A 20,931-nucleotide genomic window follows, 5' to 3' on the forward strand; every position below is an offset into this window, starting at 1 on the left:
ACTTCAACAGTTTCCTCATTTCCCCTTCTCCCACCTCACCCTAGTTCCAAACTTTCAGCTCAGCACCATGCCAATGACTTGTCCGGACTTGTCCTACCTGCCTATCTTCTTTTCCACCTATCCACTCCACCCTCTCCTCCTTGACCTATCACCTTCATCTCCTCCCCCACTCACCCATTGTACTCTATGCTACTTTCTCCCCACCCCCACCCTCCTCTAGCTTATCTCTGCACGTTTCAGGCTCACTGCCTTTATTCCTGGTGAAGGGCTTTTGCCCGAAACGTCCATTTCGAAGCTCCTTGGATGCTGCCTGAACTGCTGTGCTCTTCCAGCACCACTAATCCTTGAATGCCCCCTGGCAACCTAGGAAGTACAGGAGGCAGTGAGGCAGCTCCAGTGCAGCAAAGTGCCTGGACCAGACTGATTTCAGGCTGAGTTTAGATCAGAGTGGTGTTGGAAAAGCACAGCAGTTCAGGCAGCATCTGAGGAGCAGGAAAATTGACGTTTTGGGCAAAAGCCCTTCATCAGGAATGGAGGCAGGGAGCCTCCAGGGTGGAGAGATAAATGGGACTTTTGCCCGAAAAAAAACCTCTCCACAAGGATTCCAGGCTGAGTTCTATAAAGAATTTATAGGGAAATTGGTCGGGCCACTTATAAATATGTATAATTATTCACCTAGTCAGGGCTGCCTCCCTCCTTCTCTGAGAGAAGCAAATATTTCTCCCATTCTTAAGAAGGGAAAGGCCCCAGATGACTGCTCTTCATACAGACCTATATCCTTGTTGAATATGGATTTTAAAATTCTCTCAAAAATATTAGCATTAAGACTGGAGAGGATTTTACCATTCATTATAAAAGAGGACCAGATGGGGTTTATAAAGGTTCGAGGATCAACTAATAACATTAGAAGAGTTTTAAATATGGTACAAGCCTGCCAGCAGGAAGCCATACCGGAATTAGTTGTCTTCCGTAGATGGAGAGAAGGCGTTTGCGCGGGTAGAATGACCATATCTCTTTTATACGCTAGAATGGTTTGGTGTTGGAGAGGTCTTTACTAAATGGGTTGCAGTATTATATAATGATCCCAAAGCAGCAGTGATTACCAATGGTTTAAGTTTGGTTAGTTTTAGCATTGGCAAAGGTTGCCGTCAGGGATGCCCTCCCTCACATTTATTATTTACGCTAGTGATTGAGCCGCTGGCGGAAGCTATACGAACTGACTCTGATATAACGGCTCCGGAGGTAGGATCGGGTAAGCATAAAATCAATCTTTATGCGGACGATTCTGGATTAGTGGTGCTGGAAGAGCACAGCAGTTCAGGCAGCATCCGAGGAGCAGTAAAATTGACGTTTCCGGCAAAAGCCCTTCATCAGGAATACAGGCAGAGAGCCTGAAGGGTAGAGAGATAAGTGAGAGGGTGGGGGTGGGGAGAAAGTAGAATAGAATAGGTGAGTAGGGGAGGGGATGAAGGTGATAGGTCGGGGGTGGGGGGAGGGTGGAGTGGATAGGTGGAAAAGAAGATAGGCAGGTAGGACAAGTCATGGGGACAGTGTTGAGTTGGAAGTAGCCTGAAAAGGCCAAGTTTTTAAAGAAGGACTCTATCTTCTCAATTCTATCCTCACAGTCCTGCAATTTGTATAGTTCAAAATAGAACTTTCTAAAGGCTGTATTGATCTTTTTACATCACAAGTCAGAGTACCAGCACTTTCTGTAATGGATGTAATAGCTTGAGGAGCCTTTTGTTTTCCGAGCAAGATATGCTAGGTATCTGCCAGGCTTGTCGCCATATTCATATAATCTCTGCTTTGCGAATAATATTTCCCTCTTTGCTGTTTGGGTAAATGCGGTATTCAAGGCTGCCCTAAGGGCTGTGATCCTTTGTAGCTTAGTCATAGAGGGCCTATCAACATACGCTGTCTCAGCTGCCTTCAAGCGAGCTTCGAGCAGGCACTGTTGTTCTCCCTTTTTTTTGGGTTGCAGGATATGAGATGGCCAAACCTCGCGCATAAGCCTTAATGGTCTCCCACATCGTCGACGAGTTACTGGCCGTACCTGAATTAATTTCTAAAAAGGTTTTGTATTCCTGAGAAAAATATTTAATAAATTTGCTATCCTTCAATAAGAAATAATCCATACGCCAGTGTTGGGGGCCTATCCCATCGTCCCTAGTCTCGACTTCCATATATATTGCGGCATGATCAGAAATAGCTATATTACCTATTTTGTAACATAATATGGACTTCAAAAGGGTCGAGGGAGCAAAGCACATGTTAATTCTAGTATGGCACTTGTGTGGGTTAGAGTAGAAAGTAAAGTCTCTGCCCTCAGGTTGAAGACACCTCCACACATCTATCAGCCCCAACTCCCTATTCAGGTCCGCCAGTTGTCTAAATCTAAGAGATATACCCATAGTGCTCTTAGGTATCCTATCTGTCTCTGGGTCTATAACACAGTTAAAATCTCCTCCTATAATTGCATGGCAGACCCCAAAAGCATCAGCTTAGAGAAACCTTCCATTACAAATTTAAAGGGGTGTGTCAGGGAGCAATAAAGATTCAAAATTCCATATTCCTCTCCATATATTAGGGCTTTGATCAGTATATACCATCCAGACACATCTTTTCCTGGCTTGAGATTTGGAAAGGAAGATTCTTCCAAATGAGAATGACTACTCCCCTACTTTTTGACTGAAAGATGAGAAAAGAGCCTGATCAAATCCACCCTGTTGTAGCTTTAAGTGCTCTTTGTCAAGTAGATGTGTCTCCTGGAAGAGAGCTATGTCAACCTTTTCTTATTTGAGACTTGATAATATCTTTTTCCTTTTGATTGTTGAATTACTCCCCTTGACATTCCAGGTGCACCACCTAAGCGAATAGCTATCCATGATCATCCAGGCAAGCCCGAGAACCCCCAGGAGGAAGAACCCCATCCAAAATACCTTGAATAAAGACCATAGAAAATTCACAAACGCAAAAATTCTTGAAAACATTTACACCAACACAATTAAAAACTATTCCTAAGTAAAAAAAAAACGCAAAACACATTTGGAAGGAGACTTTCCCACTTGTTCCCAGGGGGCGTGACTACCTGTCAATAACTCCACCATAACCTCACCTAACTAGGGCGCTGCCCTCGGCCCAGGCATTATAGAATGGAGTAGACAAATTCAAGTATTCTATAAAACCAAAGTTAAAAGTCAGTGACCACCCCCCTCCACTCCAACACCTAGATGTGTTTAGCAAGCATAATACAAAATATAAATACATAAAACTACAAAGTTACAATCCCAGCAAGTATTAGGTAACTCAGTAAAGTGACAAAAGAAGAAAACCCCGCTCTAAAGAGAGATAGAACAAAACAAACTGCCTTCCCACACAAATCGAATAAGCTGCACGAGCTGTAAAAAATAAACCAAAGAGAGAGTAAAGAATAAGCCCCCCCACCCCATCCCCCCGGGAAAGATAATGGAAAAGAGATGAAGAAGGAAAAAAAGGGTAAACAAGGGGGAGGCAAAATAAAATTGTTTTCCATACAGTTTAAGTCCTGCAGTCTATTTAAGAGAATCCAAGAATTCTTTAGCTTTCTCCAGTGATCCACTTATATACGGATCTTTCATGGCTAAAGCGCAGCATTGCTGGGTAACGCGTGGAGCATTGAATATTTAGGTCTCTTAGACATTTCTTCGCCTCCTCCTCTTGCGGACCACAGCTGGAGAGAAATCCTGAAATAACATAATCCTGGAACCCTTGTGCATCATGGCCTGGGGATCCTTCCCCAGGACTCTGGACGCTTCCAGGAGCATTTGTTTTTCTCTATAACATTGGAATGGGAATAGAACTGGGTGGGAGCATTGGTCCGACCCCGGCCTGTGTACAGCAACCCGGTGGACCCACTTCACCCGAATCCAACTTTAATATTTGTGGGAACCATCGCTCCAGAACGTCTACAAGCTGGCCTTCCTCTTCCCATTTGGGAAGGCCCAGCAACTGAATATTTTTTCAACGGCCCCGATTGTCGAGGTCGTCTATGTGCTCCTCCAAGGTCCGGATTTGCTGTTCAAGAGTCCTGGCCCACGGACAACTCAGCAGCAGTCTCTCAGGCCACAGCCTGTTGCTCTGCCCCTCCGACGTGCTGTTCAAGTTTTTCGATTTCTCGGTCGTGCTTCTGCAGCATGACTGAGAATGACTCCCACCTGGACCGGGACTCCTCAATAAAGGCATCGATTTTCTCTTGAAGTTTGTTGATCCCGGAGATCAGGCTCCCCTCTGCAGGTAAGTCCCCCGAGGTGGCCGTGAACGTCTCTGCTGCTGGGGGAGGGGTCCCTGCCTGTTGCGAACTGTGGGAATTTTTGCCCTTAGTTATTTTAAAAACAACACAAAACTGTCCAAGTCTGATGTAAAATGACTAACTATGCTGGGCAAAAGCTATCTTAAATGATTTAAAGTGTGTGGTGAAGGCGGGTGCCCCACTTTGCCCGAGTCTTAGGCAGAGCACTACAGACTCAGACTTGCTGGGTCACTGCCATCTTGAATCTCCATCCTTCTTTTCTTAAATGGTCCATTGACATCTGTGCCCCGCTTAATTCAAGTGATTAACTTATTTGGTATGTTCTCAGGTTACAAAATTAATTTTATGAAATCAGAGGCTGTGCGGCTAGGACATCTTACTAGCATATCCAATTCTTTGGATGGATCCTGTTTCCCCTTTCGATGGTCACTGAGAGGTTTCCTTTACTTACGTATTTTTGTTACTCCGGCATTTGGTCAGCTATATAAAGCTAATTTTACACACTTATTAGAGAAAATAAGACAGGACCTTCAACGCTGGGAAGATCTCCCAATTTCCTGGGTGGGTAGGTTAGCTTTGGTTAAGATGAATATTCTGCCTCATCTTTTATATGCTATAAGAATGCTCCCCTTGATGCTGCCGAGACAGGTGCTGTGTAAGCTCTATGGTTGGCTCGGCTCTTTTATTTGGAATCATAATCGGCTCCTTATTAAATTCGAAAAGCTGCAGCTTCCAGAAGTAAGGGGTGGGCTGGATTTTCCAGATTTCAGAAGGTACCAGTTGAGCTCTCTATTATTTTATATAGCTGATTGGGTCTCTTGTGACCCACAATCAATCTGGTTAGATATTGAGGCCTCCCATGCAAAATGTCCCCTCATCAATCTACTATTTATGGACAAGATGAGAGTTATTATGGATCATTGTAAAAATCCTATTGTATTAAATACAATCGAAGCTTGGAGGATAATGCGATAGGATGAGGGTAACTTACAAAAACCCTCCCCTTATACCTTTATAGTGGGAATGTTGGGATTCCAGCCAGGGCTGACTGATGCTGTATTCAAAATCTGGGAGTCCAGAGGTGTCTCCTGTTTGGGAGATCTGTTCAATAGGGAGGTCATGATGTCCTTCTGACGTACAGCTGCATCTGAAGTTTGGGCAGCCGAGCAAGGACCTTTATCGATATTTTCAAATACGAGCATTCATACAAAAGAAGACCACATTGATAATTAATCCTTATAAATCGGATAGGGAAAGGAGAGTGCTTCAGCCGATGGGTCCGCCAGTACTCGATGCAATAAGGTATCAAAGGGCATGGAACAGTTGTATAAGACCTGGAGTCAAGAATTGGGGATGGAAATCTCCTTAGAGATGTGGGAGAACGTCTGGGAAAATGCCAGTAAGATCTCTATCTGTAACAGAACTCAGGCTATTCAATTGAAGATACTTCATAGGGCTCACATGGCACCAGAGCCACTTGCAAAGTTCAATACAGGAGCATCTCTGATGTATCTAAATTCAAAATAGAAGTTGGCACTCTCACGCATTGTCTGTGGACATGCCATAAGATCTGCAGGTGCTGAGACAGAGTAGCGAATGCCTTAACAAAGATTTTGGGTACGGAGATCGGGTTGGACCCAGTGTCTCTACTTTTGGGGTCCCCAAGTTGCCTCTCGTTGGATGTATACGGGAGGAAATTATTCATTATCCTTTCCTTTTGTGCGAGGAAAAGCATCTTAATGAATTGGGTCTCTAAAGGTCCCCCAGGGCTTTCAAATTGGCACAAGATAGTCATGGAATATATCCCCCTTGACTTCCTTACGAATATGGGGCACCAAAAAGCGGAATTATTTTATAGAACATGGCAACCGTTTTTGAACGACATTGACACCGATATATCGGCCACACTGTTCAGGGTCTTTGCTTTGCCGTGGGCGTCGTTCTGGCTGGTTCAGGGGCTCCTGGGAGGAGGAATCCCATATCAATACGGGTTTTGATATAACTTGACATAAATTTATTTTGAATATGTATCTAGTTATTTATTTACTTATTTATTTTCTGTTCTCCTTTTGTTTATTGTTAGTAATGTATGATATCCTATTTTATATTTTGGTAATTTGTAGAATAGATTAGTAGTTAGTTTTTTAAAAATTCTATATTGGTGTTGTTATTATATTGTAAAGTGGAATACACTATAGTTTGTACTATTTTTGTAAACAATCGCAAAAATCTTCTTTTTCAATAAAATTATCTATCTAAGAAAAGAACTCACTGGAGGAGGAGATTTCAGAAATATCCCCATCCTCAATGATGAAGAGCCCAACATATAAGTATAAAGGTAAGGCTGAAGCATTCACAGAAATTTTCAACCAGAAGTTCCAAGTGGATGATCCATCTCTGGCTCCTCCAGTGGTCCCCAGCATCAGAGATACCAGTCTTGAGCCAATTCAGTTCACTCCATACGATATCAAGAATGGTTCGAGGCACTGGAGGCAAAGCTAATAAGCCCTGATAATAGTGCTGAAGACTTGTGCTCCAGAGCTTGCTGCTCCCCGAGCCAAGCTGTTCCAGTATAGTTACAACACTGGCATCTACCTGACAATTTTGGAAAATGCACAGGTATGTCCTGTATTCAAAAAGCAGGACAAATCCAACCCAACAATTTACCACCCAATCAGTCTACTCCCAATCAACAGTAAAAGTTGATCAAAGCTGTCACCAGTTGAGCTGTCACGCAGCACCTGCTCAGCAATAAGCTGCTCAGTAAGGCCCAGATTGGGTTCTGCCAGGGCCACTCAACGTAGAACATAGAACAGTACAGCACAGTAGAGTCTCTTACAGCCCTCGATGTTGTGCTGACCTTTTATTCTACTCTTAAGATCAAACTAAGTACCTACATACTCTTCATTTTCCTTTCATCCAAGTGCCTATGCAAGAGTCGTTTAAACATCCCTAACCTATCTGACTCTATCTGCTGGCAGTGTATTCCATGCACCCTCCACTCACTGCATAAAGAACCTACCTCTGACATCTCCCCTAAACCTTCCTCCAATCACTTTAAAATTATGCCCCCTCGTGATAGCTGTTTCTGCCCTGAGAAAAAGTCTCTGGCTATTCACTCTATCTATGCCTCTTGTCATCTTGTACACCTCTATCAAGTCACCTCTCACCCTTCTTCGCTCCAAAGAGAAAAGCCCCAGCTCCCTCATCCTTTCTTTATAAGACATGCCCTCCAGTTCAGGCAACATCCTGGTAAATCTCCTCTGTACCCTCTCTAAAACTTCCACATCCTCTTAAACTCTAATGAAAACCAACACACCATACGCCTTTCTAACAAACCTATCAACTTGGGTCAAAAAATGCAGCACTGGAAAAGCACAGCCGGTCATTCCTGATGAAGGCCTTGGGGTTTTCCTTAATCTTACCCACCAAAGCCTTTCCATGCCCCCTTCCAGCTCTTCTAAGTCCATTCTTCAGTTCCCTCCTGGCTACCTTGTAACCCTCTGATCCTTGCTTCCTCAACCTTATGTAAGATCTCTTCTTCCTCTTGATTAGATGTTCCACATCCCTTGTCAACCAAGGTTCTTTCACCCTGCCATTCTTTCTTTACCTCACTGGGATAAACCCATCCAGCTCTCACAACAAGTGCTCCCTAAACAACCTCCACATTTCTGTCGTGCGTTTCCGTCAGGACATCTGTTCCCAATTTATGCTCTGGCCTAATAGCATTGTTATTCCCCCTCCCCCAATTAAATATTTCCCATTCCATCTGCTCCTATCCCTCTCCATGACTATATTAAAGGTCAGGGAGTTGTGATCACTATCACCGAAATGCTTTCCCACTGAGAGATCTGACACCTGACCTATTTTGTTGCCAAGCACCCAAATCCAATATGGATTTCCCTCTAGTCTGCCTGTCTCGACTGTCCTTTCCTGCTTCTGACTCCCACCATACTAGCTCTGTAGACAAACCCTCCTTGACGATCTCCCTTTCTGCTCCCCCACCTCTTTTACCTCTCTCTCTATTCCTTTTCAAATATCTAAACTCCAGGACATCCAACAACTATTCCTGCCCCTGTGCTATTCAAGTCTCTGTAATGATCACAACATTTTTGCTTCAAGTACTGATTTATGCTCTACGTTCATCCCTTTATTGCTGATACTTGTGTTAAAATAGACACTCATAAACCTTACTCAATAGATCTATTATTATGGAAAGATGTAGAGGCAACAGGGTGGTGGTGAGGGGAGATTTTAATTTTCCCAACATTGACTGGGATACACTTAGTGTCAGAGGTCAGGATGGGATAGAATTTGTAAGGAGCATCCAAGAAAGCTTTCTAGAGGAGAATGACAATAGTCCGATAAGGGTTGGGGCCATATTGGACCTGGTGTTGGGAATGAGCCAGGTCAGGTGGTAAAAGTTGTAGTGGGGGATTTCTTTGGGAAGAGTGACCACAATTCTGCAAGTTTTAGAATACTCGTAGACAAGATGAGAGTGGTCCTAAGGGAAGAGTACAAAACTGGATCAAGGCCAATTATATCAAAATTCGGCAGGAGCTGAGAAATATGGATTGGGAGCAGCTATTTGAAGGGAAGTCCACATTTCATATGTGGGAGGCCTTCAACGATAGGTTAAAGATAGTGCAGGATAGGTGTGTCCCTTTGAAAACCAGGGATAGGAAAGGCAAGATTCGTGAACTATGGATAACAGGAGAAATCGTGTGACTAGCCAAGAGGAAAAGGGAAGCGTACATAAGGTCCAGGCAGCTAAGAACAGAACAGGCCTTGGAGGAATATCAGGAGAGTAGGACCAATCTTAAATGAGGAATCAGGCGGGCTTAAAAGAGGTCATGAAATAACTTTAATGAGCAGAATTAAGGAGAATCCCAAGGCCTTTTATTCATATATAAGAAGCAAAAGGGTTGGTCCGCTGAAGGATAAGGGAATAAGGCTGTGTGTCGAACCTGAGAAAATGGGTGAGATTCTCAATGATTACTTTGCATTAGTGTTCACTGAGGAGAGGGACATGAATGAATGTTGAGATTAGAGATGGAAGTTTGTTTACTCTGGGCCATGTTGACATAAGGAGGGAAGATGTGTTGGGTAGGCTATAAGATATTAAGGTGGACAAATCTCCAGGGCCAGACGGGATCTATCTCAGGTAGCTGAGGGAGGTGAGAGAGGAAATAGCTGGAACCCTGACAGTTATCTTTGTAGCATCCTTAAACACAGGTGAAGTACAGGAGGACTGGAGGGTTGCTCATGTTGTCCCCCTGTACAAGAAGGGATATTCTAGGTAACTACAGACCAGTGAGCCTGATGTTAGTGGTAGGAAAGTTGCTGGAGAAGATACTGAGGGATAAAATCTATTTATATTTAGAAATGAATGGGCTTATCAGTGATAGGCAACATGGTTTTGTGCAGGGGAGATCATGCCTTACCAACCTAATAGAGTTCTTCGAGGAAGTGACCAAGTTGATAGATGAAGAAAAAGCTGTAGATGGCATATACTTGGACTTCAGTAAGGCCTTTGATAAGGTTCCCCATGGTAAATTAATGGAGAAAATGAAGTCACATAGCGTGCAGGATGTTCTAGCTAGGTGGATAAAGAACTGGTTGAGCAACAGGAGACAGAGAGTAATAGTTGAAGGGAGTTTCTCGAAATGGAGACAGGTGACAGTGGTGTTCCACAGGGATCAGTGCTGGGGCCACTGTTATTTGTGATATACATAAATGATCTGGAAGAGGGCACTGTTGGTATGATCAGCAAGTTTGCAGATGACACGAAGATTGGTGGAGTAGCAGAAAGCATAAGGGACTGTCAAAGAATACAGAGAATATAGATAGACTGGAGAGTTGGGTGGAGAAGTGGCAGATGGAGTTCAATCCAGGCAAATGTCAGGTGATGCATTTTGGGAAGTCTAATTCTAGAGCAAACTATAAAGAAAACTGAAGAGCCTTGGGAAAGGTTGATGAGCAGAGAGATCTAGGAGTTCAGGTACACTGAAGGTGTCTGCACAGGTGGACAGAGTGGTCAAGAAGGCATATTGAGTATAAGAGCTGGCAGGTCATGTTAAAAAATGTACAAGACTTTGATTCGGCTACATTTAGAATACTGTGTACAGTTCTAGTCACCACATTACTAAAAGGATGTGTACGCTTTGGAGAGGTGCAGAGGAGGTTCACCAGGATGTTGCCTGGTGCTGGCTATGAAGAGAGGTTGAGTAGGTTAGGATTGTTTTCATTTGAAAAAAGGAAATTGAGGAGGGACCTGATTGAGGTTTACAAAATTATGAAGGGTATAAACAGAGTAGATAGAGATAAGCTTTTCCCCAGGCTGAGGGATTCTATAACAAGAGGTCATGTTTTCAAGGTGAGAGGTGAAAAGTTTAAGGGAAGTACTTTACATAGAGGGTGATAAGTGCCTGAATGCATTGCCAGCAGAGGTAGTAGAGGCAGGCACAGTAGATTAATTTAAGGTGCATCTGGACAAATGCATGAGTAGTTGGGAAGCAGAGGGATACAGATCCTCAGAATTGGGCGATAGATTTAGAAGTGCATTTGGATTGGCTCAGGCTTGGAGGGCCAAAGGGCCTGTTCCTGGGCTGCTAACTTACTTTGTTCTTTGTTCTACCTCCTTATTGCCTTGGTTCAAAAAATGGACAAAAGAGCTGAATTCCAGAGGCAAGGTTAGAGTGATAGCCCTTGGCATCAAGGAGCTCAAGCAAAACTGGAAACAATGGGTACCAGGGGCCAAACTCTTTGCTGGTTGCAGTCTTACTGGAATGTTGGAAAATGGTTGTGGTTGTTGGGGGTCAGTCATCTCAGCTCCAGGACATCTCTGCAAGAGTCCCTTGGGATAGTGACCTAGTCCCAACCACCTTCAGCTTTTTCATAACTGTCATTCCCTCCATCATAGAGCAGTGTAGTGGCTCAGATGTTAGTTCTGCTGCATCACAACACCAGGGATCTGGTTTCGATTCCCCCCTTGTGTGACTATCTGTGTAGAGTTTTCATGTCCGCTCTATGACCGCGTGTGTTTCCTCCATATGGCCTGGTTTCCTCCCACAGTCCGAAGATTTGCAGGTTAGGTGGGTTGGCTATGTTAAATTGCCCATGATGTTCAGGGATGTGTAGGCAAGGTGTATTAGCCATGGGAAATATAGGGTTACAGGGATAGGTTACAGGGGAATGGGTCTGGATGGAATGTTCTTCGGAGGGTAAGTGTGGACTCAATGGGCTGAAGGCCTGCTTCCAAATTGCAGGAATTCTATAAGATCAGGGTGCAATCATCAGCAAACATATGTTTAGCACTGTTGAAGGTACTGAAGCAGGTTCAAATGCAACAAGATCTGGATAATATCCAGGCTTGGGCTGACAAGTGGCAAGTAACATTCATGCCACACAAATATCAGGCTATGACCATTTCAAGTAAGAGATTTTCTTGTCACCGTCCCTTCACATTCCATGTTAATTCCCCATTATCCATATCCTTGGGATTACCGTTGACCAGATCTATACCCACCATGTAGACCCAGTGACTGCAAGAGCTGGTCATCGGCTCAGAATACTGCGGTGAGTAACTCACCTCCTGACTCCCCAAAGCCTGTGCACCATCTCCAAGGCACAAGGCAGGAGTGTGATGGAATACTCCCCACCTGCCGAAATAGGTGCAGCTCCAACAATACTCACGAAGCTTGACACCAGCCAGCACAAAGCAGGCCACTTGATTGGCATGGCATCCACTTCTTCAACTATCGACACTCAGTAGCAGCAGTGGATACTATCTACAAGTTGATTTGTAGAAATTTACCAAAAGTCCTCAGACAGCATTTTTCAGACTCATGACTATGTGCATTTAGATGATCAAGGGAAACAGATACATGGGATCACCATCTCCTACAAGTTCTTCCCAAGTCACTCACCATCCTGACTTGGAAATATATCACCACTCTCTCAGTGTCATTGGGTTAAAATCCTGAAATTCCCTTCCGAAGGGCATTATGGGTCTACACACAACAGTGCAGCAGTTCAAGAAGACAGCACACCCCCCACCTTCTCAAGGTAATTAGGGAAAGGCATTCAATACTGGCCACATCCCACAACTGAATAAAAGATAATGGTGACTTGAAGTGAATGCAATACACCAGCTGCAGCCTAACCAGACCTTTATACAGATTTAGCATAACTTCCTTCTTCTGTCCTGTGTATTTTGCTAACTATTCTATCATATGTGCTGCCCCTTTTAAAGATCAATGCACATGAACTCTTAGGTCCCTGTGTCTCATTGTTGTCTTTAGAACTGCGCTATCAAGCCTATATTGTCTCACCCTCTCCCTTCTACCAATGTGAGTCATCTCCCTGTTTCAGTCAGTAGATGACTGACCATTCTGCTAACCTAGCCAAGGCTTGTTGCAGTCACTTCCTCATATCCTAACTGTTTACCTAAATCCAAACAAAGAACAGTACAGCACTGTAAACAAGTGCTGCCCAACAGGACAGTGCCAATTCATGATGCCTTTCTCAACTAAAAACCTTTGCCTGTACTTGGTCTGTAGCCCTCTATTTCCTGCCTATTCATATATCTGTCAAGATGCCTCTTAATAGTTGCTATTTGTATCCACCTCCACCCCTCCTCTGGCTATGCATTCCAGGCACTTAATACCCTTTGTAAAAAAAGTTGCCTCTTACAGCTCCTTTAAACTTTACCCCTTTTACCTTCAATGTATTTCAGTATTTGACATTTCTGCCCTGGGAAGAAGACTCAGATTATCCATTCTATCTATGCCTCTCATAATTCTGTAAACATCTATAAGGACACCCCTCAGCCTTTGTTCAAGTGAAAACAATCCAAGTTTGCCGAAATATTTCTCATAACTAATACTCTCCAAATCAAGCAACGTCCTGTTAAATGTTTCTGCCCTCTCTAAAAGCTCCACACCCTCTGGTAGTGTGGCAACCAGAGCTGTACATAATATTCCAAATATGGCCTAACTAAACTTCTATACAGTAGCAACATGACTTGCAACTTGATGAAGTCAAGCATGCCATATACCTTCTTAACCACTTGTATTGCCATTTTCAGGTAACAGTGGACCTGTACACTTAGATCCCTTTGTATGTTGATGTTACAAAGTGTTCTGCCATTTACAGTATGCTTCCCTCCTTTGTTAAATGTTCCAAAATGCATCACTTCATATTTGTCCACATTAAACAAATGTGCCATTTCTCTGCCCAAGTCTCCTGCCTGTCTGTATCTTGCTGTATCTTCTGACAATCCTCCTCACTATCCGCAGCTCCACCAATCTTTGTGTCATCTGCAAACTTACTAATCAGGCCATCTACAGTCTCCTCCAAATCAAATGTATATATTACAAACAACAGGGGTCATAAATCATGCCCTGAAGAAGACTCCTGCCTGAAACATAGACTGTCTTGCTGCTCAGATGCTGCCTGACCTGCTGTGCCTTTTCCAGTGCTATACTTTATCAACTCTGACTCTGCAGTATCTGCAGTCCTCATTTTCTCTTAAACAACGGGGGGTCTCAGCACTGATCCCTATGGAACGCCACTGATCAGAGATCTCCAGTCAGAAAAACATCCTTCCATCACTATGCTATGTCTACTATGACAAAGCAGTTCTGTATCCATCTTAACAGCTCACACAGATCCCATTTGACTTCACCTTTTGTATCAGCCTGCCATGAGGGACTTTGTCAAAGGTCTTGCTAAAGTACAGATGGACAACATTTACTGCTCCACTGTCATCAATCATCTTTGTCACTTGCTAAAAAGCCTAATCAGGTTTGTGAGACATGACCTTCCTTGCTAGGAGACAGTGAGGATTGCAGATGCTGGAGATCACAGTCGAGAGTGTGGTGCTGGAAAAGCACAGCAGGTCAGGCAGCATTCGTGGAGAAGAGAATCGAAGGCTTGTGGGCCAGGGAGCTGAGAGATAAATGAGAGGGATATAGGGCTGGGGGGATGATACCTTCCTTGCTGCCTATCACTGATAAGTCCATATTTTTCCAAATGTGAGTAAATCCTGTCTGTAAGAATCTTTAATAAATTCCCTACCACTGACATAAAACCCACCATCCGGTAATTTCCCCAATTATCTGTATTGTCCTTTTAAAACTTGAGTTTGGGATTGTGTGAAATGTATAGTTTGTGAGATGAACGCAAAGCTGGGAGATCAGATTTCTGCTCATGGTCAGATCAGTTACAGTGGTTGTGAAAATTTGAAAGGGAGGCACATCAAACTAAAATAAAACACTGGGGATTGGATTTTCCACCAGGTGGACTTTTCCCCTTCCCCCACCTCAGCCTAATTCTAAACTTCCAGCTCAGCACTGTCCCCACTTGTCCTACCTGCCTATCTCCTTTTCCACCTATCCACTCCACCCTCTCCTCCCTGATCTATCACCTACATCCCCTCCCCCACTCACCCATTGTACTCTATGCTACTTTCTCCCCACCCCCACCCTCCTCTAGCTTATCTCTCCACTCTTCAGGCTCACTGCCTTTATTCCTGATCAAGGGCTTTTGCCCGAAACATCGATTTCGAAGCTACTTGGATGCTGCCTGAACCTCTTCCTGCACCACTAATCCAGAATAGTGCAATAAAACTAGTCTGCCAGAGTAGTCCTTGCCATGTAGCAGGATGTGAGTGGTCAGATGAAGATAACTCCGGGAATGTATGCTACTCGAACTGTCAAGAGCTGAGCTAAGGAGCTGCTGTTGAAGAGCACACTTTGGGTGATAATGGTGCCGTAGAAATCCAATACAGTAAAGTTGTTGTTGGAAGTGACTTGAGGATCATATCCTGGAGGAATTTAACTCCTTTAAAACAAGAGTTGTGAAGTACTTTGGAGACTGAACCTGATGCTGAGTAACAATGTGATTCTATCTCTTATCAGTAACTTTCTATTGAATACAACTTGTCTATTCATGGTAATTTACATTGTTGAAGTAAAAGTTAGAAAAATTGAAATCTTGTCCATTGTTTTTTCTATTGATATAATTTAGGGCATTCTGTTCTTTTATGTTATTGATCTCTGGTAATCAGAACAGTTACCAACAAATTTTTAAAAGATACACTGTCTTCCAATGTTCAAGTTGTGTCTATATAGCAAAAACGCTCTCCCAATACTGACAGTCACTCTTGTCCATCAGTTCCAAAGAAGCATCAAACCAAACTTGAAACATTCACTCTGTTTCTCTCTCCACGGACGTTGCCATACCTGCTGAGTTTCTCCAACACTTCCAGTTTCTATTTCAGATCTCCAGCTTCTGCAGTACGTTCCTTAGTTTAACTGTTAAAATCACTTTTCAGTTCTTAATATACAAGCTGACCCTGATCCTCTTGCTCCGTAAGCCTTGATTTTGTTAATTAACTCCTTATGTGGTAGCTTATCAGAAGTTTTCTTCAGATCTTTCTAAACCATATTAAGTTGCGCCTGCCACATAATATGTTTTAACTCATATCTAGCAAAAAAACTGCGAGTCAACTTTTAATAACAATAAACAATAGTATTTATTTATTTAACATATTTAATACTGTAATAACAAAATACATTACAAACTAACAATTTACATTATAAATCCAGTCAACTATCTTGTACTGTTATTCTCTGCGAATGTTTTATGGAGGTTTCTAGCCTTAATTATGCCATATTTCCTTCCATCAATGGCCTGCAATACACAATTTACTGAGGAGGCTGATGGTACTGGTTTCCCATTGGCAGAAATAAAACCTCTAGCTTCCTATAATGGTAAAAATTCAGTGAGGCAGTTGCACATATACATGCTATCAGAGTAAATATCTGCAGGTGAAGGGAATAGATGAGGCTGCCTGACGACATTGTCTACAGCTGCTAGTTCCGCAGCTTGGGCATTTAAATGGCTGGGTAATTTTGAAGCTAGTTCAATCAGTGGCTGCGCTTGAGTTAGAAACAATGACTGCAGATGCTGGAAAGCAAATACTGGATTAGTGGTGCTGGAAGAGCACAGCAGTTCAGGCAGCATCCAACGAGCAGCGAAATCATTTCGCTGCTCGTTGGATGCTGCCTGAACTGCTGTGCTCTTCCAGCACCACTAATCCAGGCTGTGCTTGAGTGTCAGTCATGTGTTTCCCACAGCTGGTGATCTGACAGCCATTCTCTACAGTGGAGAATTCATCTACATAAATTCTGATGGCTGTGTCAGCCTGATTATCTTTTTGTCTCATTCCTAACCGTTTTTCCTGCTGCTTATGTATAAAAAGGACCAGTGAGGTGTTTAAATGGATATGATTTGGCAGTCATGTGGGTCTCCCCCATAATTTAGGCTATCCGCTAGGAAGGTGGACACCTTGGTATGTTTTACCATGGTGTCCCGACCTTGAAGCATTAGAGCCTATCATGCGGCTCGAATCTGGCTCACTGAGTCATCTTTGATTCAGCCATCTAACGGAAGCTGGGTTGGGGTGTATAGAAAGGACTAGTGGGGGTGGTTTAATGGATATGATTTGGTCAGATCACCAGCTATAGTCAGTGGGTGTAAGCCAATGAGATAGTTCAAATACTGGACTGCCCATAAGACAGCAGGGAGGTATTGTTCACACATGGGAAATCCATGTTCCATGGGACTGTAGAACCCTGGAGGCGTAGGCCACAAGGCCTTGCCTACCGTGCCGCTCTCGTAGTAGAACAGCAGCTGTCGTCTGGTCTGTGACTACAAGTGGCAGGGTGGCTCAGTGGTTAGCACTGCTGCTGCACAGCGCCAGGGAACCCGGGTTCAATTCCAGCCTCAGGCAACTGTCTGTGTGGAGTTTGCACATTCTCCGCGTGTCTGTGTGGGTTTCCTCTGGTTTCCTCCCACAGTCCAAAGATGTGCAGGTCAGCTGAATTGGCCATGATACATTGCCTATAGTGTTAGGTGCATTAGTCAGGGGTAAATGTAGGGGAATGGATCTGAGTGGGTTACTCTCCAAAGGGTTGGTGTGGACTTGTTGGGCTGAAGGGCCTGTTTCCATACTGTAGGGAATCTAACCTAAAGCTTCTAGGGTGGGGTTCAAAAGTAATAAGAGGGTGTGTTTTAAATCAGTCACTGCCTTTGTAAGTTGGAATGTCCAGTTCCAGGCAGCGTTCTTTCTCAGCAACTCTGAGAGTGGGGCTGCTTTGGTGACAAACCCATCAATGTGGTTCCTGCAGTATCCCACTAACCCTAGGAAAGATCAAATGCACTAACATCTCGAGGGACTAGGAATCATTCTATGGTCTCTATTCACTTTTGGTCTGTCTCCTTTTTCCTGTGGGTGACTATTGCTACAAAGTATACAACCCTAGGGTGTAGAATTTGCATCTTTTTCAGGTTTATTTTACATCGTAGCTTGTGTAACAGATCGAGTAATTCATCTCAGAGGTGGATGTGCTCCTTTTTTGTTTCCATCTGTAAGAGTAGGTCATCTACATATTGTATTAGGTAGTCAGGCCAGAAACACCTTTCTAGTCCCTTGGCTAACTGTCTGTGAAAAATCAAGGGTGAGCTATGAAACTTTTGGGGTAGACAAGCCCAGGTATAGAACAAAGAACAAAGAAAGTTACAGCACAGGAACAGACCCTCCAAGCCTGCACCGATCTAGATCCTCTATCTAAACCTGTTGCCTATTTTCTAAAGGTCTGTAATTCCTTTGCTCCCTGCCCATTCATATATCTGTTTTGATACGTCTTAACTGACCCTATTGTGCCCACCTCGACCACCTCCACTGGCAACTTGTTCCAAGCACCCACCACCCTCTGCGTAAAGATTTAAACATTTCCTTAAACATTTCCCCTCTCACCTTGAACGCGTGATTCCTAGTAATTGAGTCCCCCATTCTGGGAAAAAGCTTCTTGCTTTCCACCCTGTCCATACCTTTCGTGATTTTGTAGACCTCAGTCAGGTCCCCCCTCAACCTCTGTCTTTCTAATGAAAATAATCCTTATCTAATCAACCTCTCTTCATAGCTAGCACCCTCCAAACCAGGCAATATCCCGGTGAGCCTTCTCTGCACCCTCTCCAAAGCATCCACAACCAGGTAATGTGACAACCAGAACTGCCTGCAGTATTCCAAATGTGGCCAAACCAAAGTCCAAAGTAACATGACCTGTTCCTGGAAAGTGAATGCGAATTTGTACTCACACGACCAATTTAAGGATGTGGATCAGAAACCATTACTAATATCAAGTCTCGTGAAGTACTTAGCTTGGGGAGCTTGCTTCATTGTTGTGTTGGGCTGGTAGCTACTCTTGGTGCAGTGAGAGGGATAACATTATTAATTTCCTGATAATGGATAGTTAAAAACCATGAACCATCTGGTTTCCTGACCGGTGAAATTGGAGCATTATCACTGCAGGCTACAGGTTGCAGCACCACTTGCTGTAACAGAATGTCAATTACCTTAGCCTCCCTGTCTACCTGTCGAGGGAAACTGTATTGTATTAGATTAGATTAGACTTACAGTGTGGAAACAGGCCCTTCGGCCCAACAAGTCCACACCGACCCGCCGAAGCGCAGCCCACCCATTCCCCTACATCTACCCCTTACCTAACACTACGGGCAATTTAGAATGGCCAATTCACCTGACCCTGGACATCTTTGGACTATGGGAGGAAACCGGAGCACCCGCAGGAAACCCACGCAGACACGGGGAGAATGTGCAAACTCCACACAGAGAGTCGCCTGAGGCGGGAACTGAACCCGGGTCTCTGACGCTGTGAGGCAGCAGTGCTAACCACTGTGCCACCGTGCCGCCCAACTGTCTTTGCAGTTTCTAGTAAAGCCCCTCAATTATCACCTCTCCTGGGATATGCCCACAGTCAAATTTATGCTGGGTGAATGCCCCTTTGTATTTCACAATCACCTCTCTCATAGTCAGATCCTTGGTCATTGTCAGGGGATTGAACCAAAACTCTCCTTTGTGCTGATTTGATTAGCCTACTGGAATGATGGGTGGCATGTTGCTAATCAGGAGAGTTGCCTTATACAGGCATTCACTGGATCAAAAGTAAGATTCCACATGGTTTTGTAATCAATGCTAAGAATGTGTTCTGTGCCTGAGGAAAGGTTGACTAAGATAGCAGGGTGCTGGCATGTCATGTTGTCCAATTTAAACTCTGTTGGCTTGCTTATGTACCCTTCACGTACATGGCTAGTAAGTCCACTTAGAACAATGGTCCCTGTGGTTTTCTGGAGTAGATTATTAAATCTTGTGTTGAGGGTTGAACGGGAAACTCTGATATCCCAAAGAAATTCTAGTGGTGGTCTCCTATTTCGCCATTGCCTGGTAGTCCACCCACACTACCCCACTGCATGTTGCAGACCCACGCTGAAGAAACTGAAACCTGACACTGTGAGGTGGATGCCTCGTAGATTGGGAGTGGGTTAGCTAGTGTCCACGACATTGACCAGAGCCTGCCGAATTGGGCCTTCTAATGGGAATTGATGACTCCCTTTTCGTCCTGCTGCAGTCGGTGGTCCCTGTGGCTGTGAGTGTGGCCACACATAGGCTCTACATTCTCGTGCATAGTGTCATGTATGCCCAGAGTGGTAGCACTGCACTGGTCCCCTGCTGTGCTCCTGCCCTTCTCCTTCCTCTTTAACTTCCCCTTATGCGCTCAGTATTCTGTTGCGCATTGAGAGTTGGGCTTTTAATTTCCCAATCTCTTCCAGGCACTTTGTGTGGTCTGCAGCTACTTTTTTCTTCTCCCTATCTGCCTAATGCAATACTTTGTCTGCTGCTTGTAAATCTGCACATATATTTCTGCCTTATTTCATTCTCAGAAACCTTTTTAGCTGACAGTGTATGCTGGGTATCATAGAATCATAGAACCTCTACAGTGTGGAAACAAGCCATTTGGCCTAACAAATCCACACTGACTGTCTAAAGAGCAACCCATTCAGAACCATTCCTCTACCCCATTAGTCTACATTTACCCCTATCTAATGCACCTAACCTACACATTCCTGAACACTATGAGTATCTTGGTATGGTGTTTCACACTGAGTTTGGAACTTCCCCATGTATAGTAGGTTTGCCTGATTTCTCTGGTCCGGAGCTGCATTTTTCAGCTTTATCTCCTTTCTTGTGTCCTCTAATTCCTTACAGACAGTATTTAATTCCTGCTCTGTCCCTAACAATTGTCCTAGACAGCACCTTCTCAAGTTTGGAAGGTCGCTTCCCTTGAATTGTCCTAAAGTCATTCCAATATTTCTGTTCTAGGGAAGCTGATCCTATTTCATTATTGCAACAAAATTCTGCCCATACATTCTTACTAATATACTGCCTCAGTTTTGTTTCCCATACAGGACAATCCTCTGCCTTTCTCTGCCATTTTCGATTAAACTACCGGGTATGGGGGTAGATCAGACTGAGGGTACGGCTTTTGCTATGTTCTGGTCCCAATCCCACTGGGTCTCTACCGACTTTCGATGTCTTAGCTTACCTATCCCAATAAGAATCCCATGTACACACAAGGCAAACAGTTGTTTATTTGATCAGAAGTAAACAACTGTTGGCTTTTATCCTTTAAAGAACAGTTTACTTTAGACCTTTCTATTCCCTTTGATTTACTTGAATTCCTGGCCTTCATATGGGACAGCTATCCTCTTAACGACTG

General features: G+C 43.8%; 1 protein-coding gene across 4 annotated transcripts in view; it reads left to right on the forward strand.

Moving 5' to 3' along the window:
- Positions 1-20,931, forward strand: part of mrps15 (mitochondrial ribosomal protein S15) — a 78,949-nt gene that overhangs the window by 53,345 nt on the left and 4,673 nt on the right. For 2 of the 4 annotated variants that reach the window (XM_072548640.1, XM_072548642.1), the window contains one exon: positions 6,549-6,626. The exons of the other annotated variants lie outside the window; for them this stretch is intronic. In XM_072548640.1, the coding sequence (XP_072404741.1) occupies positions 6,549-6,626 (78 nt within the window). The remainder of the gene's footprint in view (positions 1-6,548; positions 6,627-20,931) is intronic. 4 annotated transcript variants of the gene reach the window in all.

The sequence above is a fragment of the Chiloscyllium punctatum genome, chromosome 27 (assembly GCF_047496795.1).
Source record: "Chiloscyllium punctatum isolate Juve2018m chromosome 27, sChiPun1.3, whole genome shotgun sequence".
Classification (NCBI taxonomy): domain Eukaryota; kingdom Metazoa; phylum Chordata; class Chondrichthyes; order Orectolobiformes; family Hemiscylliidae; genus Chiloscyllium; species Chiloscyllium punctatum.